Source organism: Talpa occidentalis, unplaced genomic scaffold (genome assembly GCF_014898055.3).
Source record: "Talpa occidentalis isolate TD23 unplaced genomic scaffold, MPIMG_talOcc4v2.1 talOcc4.11, whole genome shotgun sequence".
NCBI classification, from domain to species: Eukaryota; Metazoa; Chordata; class Mammalia; order Eulipotyphla; family Talpidae; genus Talpa; species Talpa occidentalis.
In genome coordinates, this window is record NW_023601104.1 from 22,271,577 (window position 1) to 22,288,825 (window position 17,249).

Consider the following 17,249-nt stretch of genomic DNA (forward strand, 5'->3'; position numbering starts at 1 on the left):
TTCAAATAGAGAATGGTTTTGTATACATTGAACATTGGTTGTTTAGGGCAGTCACTTTCATCAATGCTCTTAGCTAGATCTTCTGGATAATTTACTGCAGCTTCTACATCAGCAATTGCTGCTTCACTTTACATTTTGTGTTAGGGAAACAACTTCTTTCCTTAAACCTCATGAACAAATCATCTCTGTTACCTTCAAGTTTTTCTTCTTCAGTGTCCTCATCTTGCGGAGCCTTCACAGAATTGAAGAGAGTGAGGGTCTTGTTCTGGACTAAGCCTTGGCTTAAGGGGCTGTTGTGGTTCGTTTGATCTTCCATACAAACCACTAAACTTTCTCCATATCAGCAACGAGGCTGTTTGACTTTATCATTTGTGTTTACTCGAGTAGCATGTTTTTCTTCACCTTTTCCTTTGCATTCACAACTTGGCTAATTGGTAAAAGAGGCCTTGCTTTTGGCTTATGGAAGCTCTGGTGCATCCCTCACTAAGTTGAATCATTTCTATCTTTAAAGTGAGAGGTGTGTGACTCTTCCTTTCCCTTGAACACATAGTGTCTTTCAAGGTGCTGACATTTTTAGGTTAATTAGCTTAATTTCAACAATGCTATGCCTCAGAGAATAAGAATAGGGAGGCCGAAAAGAAGGAGAGGAATGGAGGATCCAGTTGGTGGAGCAGTCTTCACACACACATTTACTTAGATTGTCCTTTCACCTGGATGCAGAAGGTGGCACCCCAAAATAATTACAATGGTAACATCGAAGATCACTGATCACAGGTCACCGTAACAGATATAGTAATAATGAAAAATTTTCAAATATTGCAAGAATTACCAAATGTGGAACATAGAGACATGAAAACATGATGTTGGAAAAAATGGTGCTGATAGAACTTGTTTATTGCAGGATTGCTCCAAAGCTTCAATTTGTAAAAAAAAAAATTGCAGTATCTGTGACAGCTCATAAAGTGAAGCACAATAAAACAAGGTCTGCCTGTAGAATAAGTCCTCATTTAATGTTGTGGATAGATTCTTGGAAACTGACTTTTAAATGAATGACATACAACAAAAGCAGGTCCTTAAATAATAGCATTTTGTTTAACTTCAGTCAGGATTTTTATTTTTTGGTTTCAATGTTTTTCAGTTCATTATTTTTAAGCCGAGGGCTGTTTTTCATCATCAATGTTATAACAAAATGACATTGAGTGAAACATTGAGAACCTGCTCTCTATTGTTGTTATTACTGTATTCTCTGAACCAGGATGTCCCTCAACCCCTAATGTTTCAGTGTGTTTTTCCCAAGGAAAAGGTATTCTCAGGGGCCTCCCTAGTGGTGCAAGAAGTTAAGGCAAAGCGCTACGAAGCTAGAAACAGCCACTGCAGCTTGAGTTCGGTCCCTGGCCAGGGAGATTACCCACATGGCACAGCAGACCTCTCCTGTCTTGCCCACTGCTCCCCTCAGCACTGTATTTCAGTAGATCTGCCTGTTCTGCTCCCCACTCTGTCTCTGGTGATTCCTCTCACCCCCACACCTCTGGCCTGTACCCCAGTTCTTGTATGCATAAATAAATAAATCTTTAAAAAAAAGAAAAAGGTAGTCTCTTACAATGTATGGTCACACAGTAGTAGTTTAAGGAGATTTTAACACTGGTAAAATACTATTATCCGATACACTGTTCATATTTAAAGTTCACCAAAATCCCCTCTAATGTTATTTTTTTTTAAAGATTTATTTATTTATGCACACAAGAGCTTGGGTATAGGCCAGAGGTGTGGGGGATGAGAGGACCCACCAGAGACAGTGTGGGGAACAGAACAGGCAGATAGACTGAAATACACTGCTGAGGGGAGCAGCAGGCGAGTCAGGAGAGGTCTGCTGTGCCATGTGGGTAGCTCCCTGGCCGGGAATCAAACTCGTGCTGCAGTGTCTGCTGATAGCTTCATCGGTTTCATCTTAACCCCTTGCGCCACCAGGGAGGCCCCACCCCTCTAATGTCCTTGATAGAGTTTCTTCAGTCCAGTGATGCATTTAGCCATGTCCCTTTGATCTTCTTTAATCTGGAACAGTTCTTCAGTTTCCCCTTGTTTTTCAAGTTGATGATTTTTAAGAGTACAGTCCTGTTGTTTTTGTAGAGTGACTCTCAGTTTGGACTTATCTGGTGTTTTCTCAGGATTAGATTAACATTATTGAGTTCCTGGCAGGAATAATGGATGTGAGGCTGTGGCCTGCTAGTGCATTACTTAGGTGGCACATGGTATCAATTTGTTTTATAGTGGCTTGATCCCTTCGTTAATATGGTGCTCACTAGATTTCCCTACTATAATCATCACTGTAAAGTTAGTAAGTTCTCTTTGGGAAAATACTGTGACATGTAAATTTCCCTTTTGTCATTAAACTTCCATCCACTAATTTTGCATCCATTGGTGATGCATCCATTTGGTCCAGTGGATGCAAAATTAGCATGTCCTCAAAATCCATTTTTATAGTATATATCAATACTGCACTTCATTCCATTTTATGAATGAATAACAGACCATTGGCTGGATATACTGCATTTCATTTGTCCATTCATCATCAGTTGATGGATTTCAGGTTGTTCCAGTTTTGGCTATTATGAATAAATCTATGAATATGTCTGCACAAGTCTTTATGTGAAACACATCTTCAATTGTCTTGGGTATATACCTATTAATGAAATTTCTGGGTCAAACAGTAACTCTAAGTTACCCTTTTGAGGAATTGCTAAACTATTTTCACTGGTTTACTGTATCATTTCGCTATACTGTTCTACATTCCCAGTAAGAATGTATGAGTTCTAATTTCTCCACATCCTTGTCAACATTGATTATGTTTTTGGTTATAGCCATCCTAGTGAATATTGAGTGGTATCTCATTGTGTTTTTCATTTCTGTTTTCTACTCTTCTTGCTTCTCTTATCTGCCTTCTGGATTCTATTTCTTTCTTCCTAAAGTACATTCTGTATTGGCCATTTAGCAAAGGTGTATGAGTGGTAATTTCTCTGTCTTTATTTAGAATTATGTTTGTTTAATCTTAACACTTAGTTTAAGTGGGTATAGAACAACATGTTGTATTTTTCTTTGTGACATTTTGAAGACATTGTTCCACCATCTTCTTGCTTCTTTCATTGCCACTGAGAAATCTTAGTGCAATCTAAATAATCTTTTTCTCTAGCTTCCTTTAAGTTCTTTTCTTGTTACCTTATGTTTTGCAGTTCTACTAAAATGTCTTGGTGTGAATTTATATTTTTAGTGACGTTTGTACTTTCTGAATTTGAAGACTTGTGGTTTTCATAAACTTCGTCATTTTGTCTTGGAATATCACTTATTTCTTCATCATCTTTAGTCTTTCATTTTAGAATGGCTGTCATGTATATTGAGTCATCTGTTAATCTGTTTTGTATTTTCAATCTGCCTATCTCTCTGTGCTGTCTTTGAAATAATTTCATCAGTCTTCCAGTTTCAGAGTAGTCTTCCAGTGTATTTAATATACCATCAGCACATTTTTAAAAAATTCAATGACTTTCTTTTTAATTTCTGGAAATTTACTTATTTCTCCTAATACACATAAAATTATATAACTTCTTGTTCTCTTATATTTCAATCCTTTCTTTTATGGTCTCTAGTCAGCATGAAACTCCAACATGAAGTTATTGTTCTATTTTTCAGTTTTCCTTTCATTTTCCCAAATCTGGACTTTTTTAAAAAATAAGAATTCAGTTATTTCAAAAAGCTTGTCTAGGCAACATTTTCTTTTATTTCTACATGTTTTTAGTAAAAAGATTTTCAATATTGTGTGAAGCATTTTTGAACTGTAATATTAAAAACAGTTTTAAACTGTTTTTTTTTTTCTGGGGGTAGGGGTGGGGGTGTGGATGGGGCTAGTTTTCTTGTGGTGAGCAATCACCTACTGGAATAGGACAATTGTTATTTCCTTGCTACTATTCAATAAATTCCAGATAAAAACAATTCTTAGACACCTAAAATATGTTCTAGTACTACTATTTTTGGGGGGACTCTATAGGCACCCCATCCCATGGCACAAAAGCCATTATTCTATACATGGAAAGTTTTTCTCCTCCATACCCCAAAAGAAAAATTGAAGTATAAAATATAACACAGGTGTTTTTCTCTTTTTACTAAGGAAAACTTTTATTTAAACTGTGCAATCAATCAGTATTTAGACAGCAGTTTCATAAACATTTTGGCATTTAAATTTTTATTCATTTTTGGCATGACCTGTAGGATAGTATATAAACTACCCTGGGGAAGGAAAATATACTAGGCAATATTTACTATGATGCTAGAAAAAGAAAACAAACCCACATTATTAAACAAAATATGTTTAAAGAAGACGTTAAAAAGGTACATTCAAAATCAAGGCAAACATTTGCTTTCTTCCTGTAATGGAGTTCACAGAGCTGATCCCCTGAGTCAAGTATAAAATTAATATAGCTCAGCTCTAGAGTCCATTAGCAAGTCTGCAAATGCTGCCCTTACAAGAAAATGGTATATGGAGTGAAAGGATCCAGAACACCCACAACATGAAATAATATAACTGGCTCCCACACTTTCATTTAATTCACATATTTGAAAAAAAAAAAAAGGAAAAATCACACACAGACATAAAATTTTGTCTAACAACAGCAACAAAGAGACAAACTTACTTAATATATGTCCTTTACTGATAGACTAAGGCAATGTGCATGTATTCAGGCTTTGAATTACCTTTAAGAGACTATACTAGATAATCATAAGCACTTATTTTCATTTGCAAACGAAACAGGTATCTAGAACATGGTAACAGGAAGAATATTTTAAGCTGAAAAAATCATATTCTCATTATTTTTAAAGACAGTTCTGTGGGAAAATAAGCTTGTGTAACAATTTTTTTAAAGACAAAGTTTTTAAGTTAGACTAACTTCATATGAATTACTTATAAGATATAAACTTGAGTAAATGTGCAAAGGTGTTCAGAATCTCATGGATTATACTAAGAGTGATACTAAATGGTTCAAGAAAAAGTTAGGGAAATTATTTCCTTAAAAAAAAAACCCATGATAGTCATAATTATTACCACAAGCCTTAAATGCTTGTGGTAAGACTTGAAGTGAACTAGAATTAGATGCCAGTAGGTATTTCCCTATATCAAATTCATTATAAGTAGTTTGAAGAAATGTTAAAATGATCCATAATTTAAATAAAATAGATCTGAAAAAGAAGGATCATAAAAATACACTTTTGTCCTCTCCCATTCATGTGCCTCTGAGGATATTCGACTTTCTCTTTACATTTTTTTTTTTTTTTAAAGATTTTATTTATTTATTTATTTGTTTGTTTATTTATTTATTCATACAAGCACTGGGTACAGTCAGAAGCACGGGAGGGTGAGAGAATTCACCAGAGCCAGAGCAGAGAGCAGAGCAGGCAGAAGGAACGAAGTACACTGCTGAGGGGAGCAGCGGGCGGCAGGAGAGGTCTGCGCGCCATGTGGGACCCTCCTCTGGTGGCCGGGGAGCAGCCGGGGATCGAACCGGTGCCGCAGAGGCTGCGGCCAGCCTTGCAACCCAGCGCTCAACCGCTGCGCCACCGGGGAGGCCCCTCTCTTTACATTTTTAAGACAAAATAGTATATGACTATCAGTCACACTAAAAAATGAATGATCTAAATTGAGGTAAGATGATTTCATGTTTAGTATTTTCAAAAGTACAGCTAATTCCCATTTCCTTATAGATTTACCCACATTACAAATGTGTGTTTAAATCACAGCTTATATCTTCAGCGATTACTTTCTAAGATTTTTTGGTGCATGCACAAGAAATGCAAACATTTTTCATTTTAGCACAATCAAAATGTAATTGTAAAGACTGCCTATAAGGGAAAAAAAAAACTGTTAAGATGTTTCACAGTCTCGTGGAAATGACTTTCAGATTATAATTATTTACACTTGAATTTTCTTTTAAGTTTTCAAAGTACTATTGCTTCATTCTGCACAACAAATTTTCCTTATTTCATGGAGAGGGAAGAAATAGAAATACATTAAGAATGTCCCTCCCAAACTAAATTTTCAAAATAGTCAAGGGCATTAGGTGCTCCAGTGATTTAACCTATACTTGTTCTGTTTCCTCAACTTTGCTCCCTCCTGAATGAGTGTGAATAACTGATAAGCTTGCATTCATCTAAAAATTACTAACTCCTCAGATCTAGCAAAGAAGGATGACTGTGTATGCACCTGACTTTATCCAGTTAAATTTCTACTTAGATACAGGAGCTACAGAAAATTTCTCATTTCTTAGCTAAAAAAAAAAAATACAGTAGAAATACTGTTATCATTGGGTTTGACTAATTTGGGTTTATATCTTGGGTAAATCACTTACCAACTGTGACCTGTGACAATTTAGACATTTTAATCTCAGTTTCCCAATCTCTAAAATGGGGATAATACTTGCTCTGCAGAATGAAGCAGTTTGCAGGGAAGAAGACTGTGGCATGTTACACACGGCTCAGGAAATGGCATTATCCCTGCCTAGAGACTGGAGTCAGAAGCAGCCAAAAAATAATCAGCACTCTTAAATTTGCTCATGGTCCAACCCATGGTGGAGATAGCTTTATCTCTTTAATTGAAAAAGTGCTGAAAACTAAGAATCAGGAATTATCCTTCAAAACTGAAAACTTGACTTGAAATGATCCAAGAATTAGAATAAACTAGAACTGTGGACTCCCAAGTCTTTTCAGGAAAAGGGGCAACTGAAATCAAAGTATAACAAGAAAGATTAAATTTCCAAAATGTATATGCCAATAAGGCTAAGTGGAAGCTATGCTGTTGATGAAAAATCTAGTGATTACCAAACTGAAAACCAAAGAGTCAAGAGGCTGTTGAAGCTGAAGAATAAACTAGATTTAAAAGGTAGAATGGGAACATGTTACAAATTTGCTTTTAAAATAGAAAATGAAGAATGAACTGGACCATAGTTCTATTCATTTAGTATAAGTCCCTAAATTTTGAGGTCTTTCCCTAAACCAACCCCAGCATAACTGCCTAAGGGAAAAGCAGAAAGTTCAACTAGAATAGTTTTCAAAAATTTCCAATTAAGTACCAAAAGTTAGGGGCAAATATTTAGGAAACTTTGTTAAACCACAGAACTGAGAAGTTACAAAGCACATATTCAGAAGGTTTAAAGCTGAAATGCTTGTACAAGTGATACAGATACAAAGCTTAATTTAGACCTTTGACAGGTGCAAGCCAAGATCTTTATGGCTTTAAAAGTTTCAAGAATACCTAGGGGCACATGAGGTGTTCCAATGAAAAACCACAGACTTCCAACTTCAGTATTGCTATAGACATTTTATGGGGATCAGAACAATACAGAAATAATGCATCAGAGATAGGAAATAACGGTTCCCCAGAGAAATCCATGCCCATTCCCTTTTTGTTATCATAATTGGCAAAAGGGACTCTGTAGAAATAATTAAGAATTTTGAGATGAGGGGATCATCCTTGAATTATCTAGGTGGGCCCAACCTACTTATACAAATCCTTAAAGTTATAGAACCTTTTATCCCTGTTGAGGTCAGAAAAGGAGATAGGATAAGGGAAGAAGGGTAAGAGAGATGCTAGAGTTGACTCTGAGGAGGGAAAATAGGATCCATGCTTCTACAAGCTGGAAAAGACAATGAAAAGATCTTTCCTAGAGCTTCTAGAAGGAACTCATCCCTGCTAACACCTTGATTTTATTCAGTGAGACCTGCAGCCAGTTTTTGAACCACAGAACTGTAAGACTATAAAGGTGTGTTGTTTTGGCCACTGAGATTGTGGCAATCTATTATGGCAGCAATAAAAAAATAATACAGAATCTGTCCAGTATAAATGCAAAACTGTCACGTTAATCTTAAACACCCTCAAAAAAATTAAAAGGGAAACTGCCTGGTAAGATTAAAGCCTGCAAACATATACACTGCATTAGCCTATGATCTAAGGTCCTGAGCATAAATCAATTTAACACAGAAGTCTATGTATATGTTCTTCTAAACATCAACAAAATTCACAATTAGACAACTGGTTGCATATGGTGATCTCCAGAACCATCTAGTCTCTGCCCAGAGTCCACAAATATTATTTTGACTATTAAAGCAATTTTACTAGAGACCTATGTGGCAAAATGTCAGGGACAAAGTATGCAAAGTACAGATCTGGTCTTAGAAAGATCATGACTCTCCTGATAACTGGGACTTGCTTTTTTACATTCAGTATTCAAATTGAAATATAAATGTTCATGTGAATCACAACAGCTACTGCTGAACTTGGAAGCACATCTGGATATTCTTGCATTAAAAAAAAAAAGATACCTTCAATTCCATCTTTCTGTGACACTCTGAATTGTTTCCAAAGAGGTCTTCATACTGACTTGAATAATGATCCTGAGTTGTCAACCACAAGCAGGTTTCTGGCAGAAGTCCTTAACAAAGCCAAGGCTAATGAGAATCACTGTCATTGTTCCCAATGTTGGCACTGCTCTTGTTTGAAGGAAAGGCAAATAAAAGGCATTTCACTGATGATCTAATTTTCTTGGTGTGCCAAAGCTAAATTTTAAAAGTCATTTAGTGGATAAAGTTGTATCCTTATTTTCAGACTAATGAAAATATAAAACTCCAGAATTCATAAAAGGTTTTTGTTTCACAACACAGATAACCCATGAAAGATTTCACTAAAGTTTGGAATGCACCACATTCCATGGATGGAATGGAAATATTTTAGGTTATGGACTACTCTAAAGAACACATCTATCAAAGGTAGTGCACTTAAATGATGATATGATCTGTTTGCCGGTTACAGTTTCATTTATCCCCAAAGGGGAAAAGCCAATAGTGTGAAGAGACTGCCTCAAGCCTTCTGAGTTAACCCAGTAATGCTTTAAGCAGGAGGAAAACATACAGGCTATGAATTATCAGGGATTGCCATAATGCTTTGCAATGGAAAAGTCTGCTTATATTTCTGTTGACATCTCACACTCAAGGTGCTTAGGAAAGTATCACTTCATTTGGCAAAAACATCCTATGGCTGAATCAGCAGATTTAATGGAAAGTCCCTATGTATGCTATTTGTATACAGACTAGGCTCTGGAGAAACATGTTTGGTTGACATAAAAACTAGAAACAACAGTTTAATGTACAACTAAATTTGCCTATATGCGAAGGTAACTTTAAATATCTTTGGTTTTTTAAAATTTGCTGATAAAAAGTACTTGAATAAAAACACTGATAAATACCAATATACTTGTATTGCTCTTAATTATGTAAACTTAGCCCTTTGATATCTTTTGTTACTAAAGCTAGATTTTCTATCAGCCTCTAAATAAATTTATTTCAAATCTGCTCATCTTTACTTACAGGCTAATCTATATATTTTAATGGTCTTTGGTATGAAAATACTGATGAGCACTGTCTTGTAGTATTTGGCATAAAAATGACATGCATGTATCAGTACTTACAGCAAGTATGTCTCTGGAAAGGAAAATAGTTACCGTTTGCATATTAGCCCCTTTGGAGTGAAAAAGCATGAAGTAACACCACTATGAGAACTGAGTGAGAACCTTCACATTTTAGTTACATTTTCATACTTAAAACTTCAGAGAAGCTTGCTTTGGCCAACTAAAAAGAAGTCTTTGCTGTTCATCTTATTAAATGAGACCAAAATATTTATCTTTGGTGAAAAGATTTTTTTCTATACAACAAGTAGTTTCAACAATTTAAAAATACTTTAACACTGTATAGTTGAAGATTTACTTGCTGAAGAAAAAAATTACATTTGAAATTCTTTGGAACTATCTGCTGATAAAGAACTTTTTTTAAATGCTCTGGTAACATAAGGTAGTTAAAATTACTAGTCTATTTAACTACAACAATCAATATAAACCCTACTGTTTTGGGTTAGTAACTACTTGTATAAGCTTCATAGTTATAGATGGTTCTAGTTAATTCAATTTGAGTTGGAAGTATAGTCAAGTTTTCACTTTCTACTAAAAATTCTTTGGTAACAGAATTATGAAAAAAATTGTGTAAGAACAAAACAAAAAGGTGAAAGGTAAATAATTAGCAAATAGTTATAGCCTAAAGATCTACAATAACTCTGGGCCTATTTATCAAAATCCAACCAAACAAAACACTATCTTCAAGGACTTCAGATCATCTTTTTCAGGCTTTAAAAACAATTCACATTCATACAGTTCTAGACATATCTTCCATAACCAGGATGGATGATGTTTCAGCTTCAGAATTTGTTTGCCTTTTAATGAAAGTTTAAAAAATAAAATGAACTGTGTTTCTTAATTTTAGATACTAATAAAAGTTGGCCCCACATACTTCTACTTACAAACCAAAAAACGCCATACCCTGTCAATTTGCCCATGCTTCCATGAGGCAGCTCAAAAGTAACAAAATGTTCCCTGAGTACAGGAAAAAAAAATAATACTAGAATAACTTTAAAAAGGAGGTAGTATAAAACAGGAGCTATAAAGGCAGGAGCAGCATTTTTCCTTGCCTCAGATTGTTCACCTGAAGCTCTGCTTTTTTGGTTTTGCCATGAAGCCCATACTTACATAACTAAATGATGGGGGCTTTGAATTTTGCTCAGAAGTGGTTACTGACACTTAATGTTGGTCTGCTTCTGGATGCCAGTTTGGCACAAAACGACAGATTAAAAAACAATCAAAACTGTTCTATCATCAGATGTCAGGTTAGGAGACAATGGAGGTGGGACTATTATGCAGCAATATTCTTTTGATCTTAGAACACCATTTAATATGACACCTTCTATAAACAAAAAGGGGAAACCCATTGAGATTCCTTTTAAAATGAGTCTTAAAATCATTTCCAGATAATTTGAAAAAATACTTTTAAAAAGATATGGGGTCCCCTCTAGATATCATACATTTAATTCTTCATCTTCTCCCACTACTGGGCACCTAGTAAGTAACTGTCTCATGACTGATGGAAAACCTGTCTTCTGTGATTGAGTACACAGCATGCTGGCTTCAAACCAGCAAGAGGATTAACTTACTCCTGGAGTTAGCATTCCTCATTCACAGCATTGACACTGAAGGAAGGTTAAATAAAGAGTACCAAATTCTCTTAAGAATTCAAAAAAATACAAGTAAGTTGGTAGAGCTCTGAATACTTATCCCTAAACAAAACCTGCATTAAAACAAACCCAAATGCTATTTTGATACTATACTTCAAAATAGTTTTTGGTAAATTCCAAGAAACTCTTAAGGCAACTTTCTGTAATTGTGTCCTAAACAACTTCATGGATATTCAAACGGTATAAGGCAAAGAATTTCATAATGTGGAAGGCACTGTTACAATGATAACCTCAAGTTCATTTTACTGTCTACTGTCGCATTTTCTTCATTCTTAATATTTCATGAAATTTCTTCACCCCTTTAAGCCAAACTGGGATTTAAAAAAAATATAACCTAAACCATTCTTTTTAAAAATCTGATTTTTTGCACAGAGTTTTGCAACTAATACTGGAAATGTTGAGGATGCTTTGCAAACTAGACAGTGCAGTCTTTGGCCAACCATCACGCAAAGGGGGAAGGCAGGAAAGGCACTGTGCGAGCAGGTTAATGTTTGGGACACAGCAGATCAAGCACTCAGACTCTTCTGTCCAAAACATAAAGGGCTCTTAAGTGATAGTATTCCCTATGTGCTACTGAATAGTTCTGTTGTTAAAAGGTACACCTTTTTGTTTTGGTTATGCATTAACATCAACAGTCCCACTTTTCTCCTCCTCAGTGGTCTAGCAATCCTCACAGCCAGAGGTGTTAAACTGCCCAAACCATGCAGATGTCAGTTTCTTAAAAAATCAGAGCTTCAGAGAAACATTCTTACTCATCTACCTATATGACTCCTTCGATCACAGACATTACACATACAGCAATGAAAAAAAATGCTACTAGGAAGTATCATTGGTTACATAGCTGAGATAAACTATCACAACAAGTGAGGTAACAAAGTTGTCTTCTGAGTTTGCCATCTGGCAAACTGAGGTAGATAGTCAGCAAAGGGGCTTTCAAAAGTCTTTCCTTTGCTCCAGTGATAATATTTTATAATCCAGTCAAATACCTTGACCGTCTTTTCACATTGCTGACAAAAAACATTCAAAATACGTGAGTTTAAAAATAAAAAACACATTCAAAAAAAGCTGCAATACCCAATAAGACATACAGATTTTCACAAAGGCTTTGGCTTCCTGTTCATTGTCCTTCGAACAGACTTACAGGTGAGAATACCTGGATATGGCTGACTAAATTGGGAAATCATTTTTATCATAGCATAGCACAGCAGATGGTGGTTGCAGAACAGAAGAGGAAGTTTGCTCAGCATCCAATGGCACTGCAGGTTCTTCACATTTCCTCACTGAGGGATCCCCACCTGACTCCCTGCCAGTGAAGGAATCGGAGGTCAGGGGTGTTGTACTTATAACTGAGGCCAGGTGTATTTCATCATTAGACTCCTGGGAGAACCTTCCAGAATCCCCGGTTTCGTGGCTGCCTTCACTATTTGCTGAATGCTCAGTATCAGCTGCAACACCAAAGGGTCTTGGGAAGCTAGCTGTCTGGCCTGGGGAGCTGGGGGACTCTTCATCACTGATTAATACAGTAGTGCCTGGTTGGTAAAAGCAGACTGCTTGAGTAAATCTTCTTTGAGGCTAGGCAAAAATACATAAAACACTGTCAGAGATGATAGAATGCTCTTGGAAGATGATAAATCTGGTTTTACAAACTCTATATACAGTAAGTCTTGGATAAGTTCTTGGAAACTGAGACCTTAAGGGAAACAACATATAAGGAAATCAAGTTTTGCTGTAGGCTAATTGATAATAAGCACAAATTAAGTTTTTTGCAGCATCATTTCTGTTTATAAAAAATCTGCAAACTTCTATATAGACACAAAATCCTTCTATTATTAAACAACCATTTGTGTTCATTCATTTTCCAACTCACTTATTCCAGGTCAGGATCAAGGGTGGCCAGGGCCTATCCTGCCAGCTCAGAGTACAAAGAAGGAACACCGAGACAGACAGGACGCCCTTCCACTTCCCACTGCAGGGTGGGCACGTGCTCTTCTCTCTGTCTCTGTCTCTGTCTCTCTCTCTCTCTCTCTCACACACACACACACACACACAGTCATAGTGGACAATCAGACACCAATTAACCTAATGTGTCCATCTTTGAGATGCTGGAGGAAACTGGAGTAGGTGAAAACCCACCAAGAAATGGGAGAGCACTAAACTTTCCACATAGTGGCCCCAGCCAGGAATACATTTTTTTTCAATGTCAATGTTATGAGAAACGCACTGAATGAATCAAGAAGACTTTCTGAGGAACTGCTGCTAACTTGAATAGCAAACTATTCAAGCACATTGGTGAAAGAAAGGTCACTACCACGAGGGGTTGTCTAGGTCAGTGGTTTCCCACTGACTAGTAGGAGCACATGGAATCACTTTAGCAGATGAAGAGTCAAAAGGCTTCTTTGGTGATTGTGATGCATGCTCCTGCCCCATCCCTTTCTCCACTGAATACCACAATTCAGATTATTATTTCTACTGTCACTTCACTGACACCTTACACCATGGCTTTCAATAGACTCACATCCCAAATTAATAAAATCTCCTGAAGAAAGAATGCAGAAATTGAAATAATGCATTAGCTCATATTTTCTTCTGTTTATCATTTTCTATACCATGGGTTGCCAAATATTTTTCTCATTTAGGTGGTTTACCTGTTCAACTTTTATCTTCTTAGATTCTTGGAAAAATAGCCATTTTTTCTTAGAGTTGTTTTTAATTATAGGACCATAGCTATTAATTATCAGGTCAGTTCCTCCCTGGAAACAAAAAGGGAAAATGTAAATATTTTAGCTTTCTATTTCTCAAAGTAGTATACATACTTTTTTTAAATGTTAAAAGAAAAAAAATGATAACAGACATCACTATTTTTCTTTTATACACATAGCACATGAAAAATCCAGATATTTGTAGTGATCAAAAATATATGTTTATTCTTAAGGGATGATAAATGCAATGGATGGATAAATAAGTAACTATATTCATATATGTATATTATATATTATATATATATATAGTACGAATATAAATATATTATTTGTATTTGGGGTACAGTGTAATGATTCCAATACTTATCTTCAAATGTAACAGCAAATAAAAGTAGAGCAATACAGAAATATGATCTAACATTGACAATTATTATGCATTCATTACATTATTCTTTCAACCTTTCTACAAATTTGAAATTTTCAAAAAGCAGTTGACAAGAAAAAAAATGGGCCCACGTATGCTCAACAAAATATAATATATGAGGCTCAACTCTTAGGCTGACCCCAAGGAACTGAAAGGTTTGACCTTCAAAAATTGGTTTCTTTCCTGTAATTCTGACCTCCACTCTGCTCTGCTTCTTTTCACAGTGGATTCTATTTTTCCTTCCTGATCTTCCGCCCCTTACCACTACCCCCATCCTTTCTCGTGTTTAATTTCAAGTTAGTAATAATAAAATAATGGTATATTTTAGTACTTCACATGATTGCTTAAAATTATTAGGTTCTAGGGGCCTCCCCAGTGGCGCAGCGATTGAGTGCTGGGTTGCGAAGCTGCCGCAGCCTCTGCAGCCCTGGTTCGATCCCCGGCTGCTCCCCAGCCACTGGGTGAGGGTCCCACATGGCGCGCAGACCTCTCCTGCTGCCCACTGCTCCCCTCAGCAGTGTACTTCTGTCCTTCTGCCTGCTCTGCTTCCTGCTCTGGCTCTGGTGAATCCTCTCACCCTCCCGCGCTTCTGTACCCAGTGCTTGTATAAATAAATAAATAAATCTTTAAAAAAAAAAAAAAAAAGAATATGTTAAAAAAAATTATTAGGTTGTAATGTTCTAGATTAATTTGAAATAAGTAACATGGTTTACATTTATATCAGAAAAATAAAAAGCTAAATTAAGTTGCAAGCAAAAAAGACAACAGGAATAGCAAAAGCAATTCATAGCTATATACTCCTGAATTGCTATGTATTCCTAAAATATATATTTATAGTATTATGCCAGATACAAGGAGATTGTTTCTGTTTTTGGTCAGTGAACATAATGCTTATCATTGTAGTATTATTACATATAGTGGAAAGGACGTGAGGTAACATACTTCAGTGACATTTCTTTACTATATTCAACTTTCTCAGGCCATAAAGAAAAGGCTCTTGAGATATCTATTGAGATGCTCCATATTTTTTTAAAAAGTCATTCATGGAGTGTTCTAATGCTTAATTCAGTTTCAAAAATCAACCAAACTGAGTGTAAAATGGATTAATAAAAACTGTCCATCTAGTAAATACAGAGCAGTCCAAATTAGACTAAAGATTCCTTATTTAAGACATCTTAGTTCTTTACAATCCTATCTACATGAATTTATGCTACCTTATCTTTTTTTTCTATATCTCTTTAATCGTTTATCCTTTTATCCTTTATCTGTTCCTACTTACTTCTCCCCAAATATTTCATGTGAGGAAGTATCTCAGTGAAACTGTTTAACACTTCATTAAATGGAGCAGGGATATGTAACATTTGACATATAATGTTTTTTTTTTAAAGATTTATTTATTTTATTTATACAAGCACTGGGTACAGTCAGAAGCGCAGGAGGGTGAGAGAATTCACCAGAGCCAAAGGGGAGAGCAGAGCAGGCAGACTGACGAAGCACACTGCTGAGGGGATCAGCGGGCGGCAGGAGAGGTCTGCGCGCCATGTGGGACCCTCACCCAGTGGCCGGGGATTGAACCAGCGCTGCAGAGGCTGGGGGCGGCTTCACAACCCAGCACTCAACCACTGCGCCACCAGGGAGGCCCTGACATATAATGTTTTGATAAGTAAATTCTGGATTACAAAGGGCAGATAAACAGAAGGATGACACAGCAATTAATCTCCCAGCTCAGAATACCTTAGCATCAATGAAGTTGTTTGGCATTATCATTGGCATTAAGGATTCTTCATTTTCTACAGTTCCTTCCAGGTTCTTTCCTACTTCATTTCCATTAGCTAGGGAGGTACTGGTATGCGATAACTGCTGAGTTCCATTTTGTGCTATCTTGGAAGCAGATGATTTCCTGAAATAGTGCAAGAAAAGGAAATCATCTCATTTCAGAGAAAATACAGGCAAATGTACCAACTTACCATATAATCACAACTTTGCAAACCATGAGGTTTTCTTTAATATCCATTTCTCAAATATCTTTAGAAAATGAGTATTTTAACTCCAATCATTGATTCAAACTTTTATGATTTGAGGAAGCTTCTTTATTTCTTTTTTGCCTCACTATCTGCTTATTTAAAATTACTTTTTAAGACTAATTAATACAAAGTAAAAATCAAAATCAACAAGCAACTATAAACCAGAGACACACTATGGGTTGGGGGGGGCAGGGAGAGGAAGGATTAGGATCAAAATAAGGGGGAGTGCTATTGTATGGGGAATATAACCAAAATGAAAATGCATACATTGTGCAAAAATGAAAAATGATGTAAGAATTATATAAAATAAAATATTAAAAAATAAAATAAAAAAAATTTTAAAATTACTTTTCATATACACATAATAAAAATTTTAATATTTACAAAATACTATTATTTATTATTATTGATTATAATTTATAATAATTTAATACAAATTTTAATATTATTTATAATTTAATATAATTATAATTTATAATAATTTTTAAATTTACATGTTCTTTAGATCTGCATATTGTCACACTAATATAACAAATCACTTGACAATTAATGAAGGATAAGTTAAAGTACCACATACCACACCTGCAAGATTTGTACATCATTAAAATCATTCAAAATTTTATTAAAAATTCTGAAAATGAGAAAGCTAAGCCAGTTCAATATAAAAAAAGATGCTATAATAACTCTTTCATTAAGATGTTTTATGAGTGTTTCTATGCAGAAGAAACAAACACAGAGTAAGCAAATAGCCAATGCAATTGGAAGGAGCCTAGTCATGGGGATTACCTAAAAATGATGTACATTTGGCTTTGACAAAATGAAGAAAATAAATGAAATCAAAAGCCAAAGTATAAAGGGTTAGAAACAGACAAATTCACACAATGTTGGTAATTTAGTAAAACTAGAGGTGAGACTGTCTGACAGACTTTATAGAAGACCACTACCTAGTTAAT

The 17,249-nt window shown here is 35.6% G+C and overlaps 1 protein-coding gene across 1 annotated transcript in view; it reads right to left on the minus strand.

Moving 5' to 3' along the window:
* Positions 1-4,148: 4,148 nt before the first annotated feature.
* The window catches only part of PRTG (protogenin), a 122,523-nt gene continuing 109,422 nt past the window's right edge, over positions 4,149-17,249 (minus strand). The window contains exons 18-20 of the mRNA XM_037502537.2: positions 16,007-16,172; positions 13,795-13,899; positions 4,149-12,721 (exon numbers count right to left, since the gene is read on the minus strand). Coding sequence (XP_037358434.1) covers positions 12,317-12,721; positions 13,795-13,899; positions 16,007-16,172 — 676 coding nt within the window. The 3' untranslated portion in view covers positions 4,149-12,316. The remainder of the gene's footprint in view (positions 12,722-13,794; positions 13,900-16,006; positions 16,173-17,249) is intronic.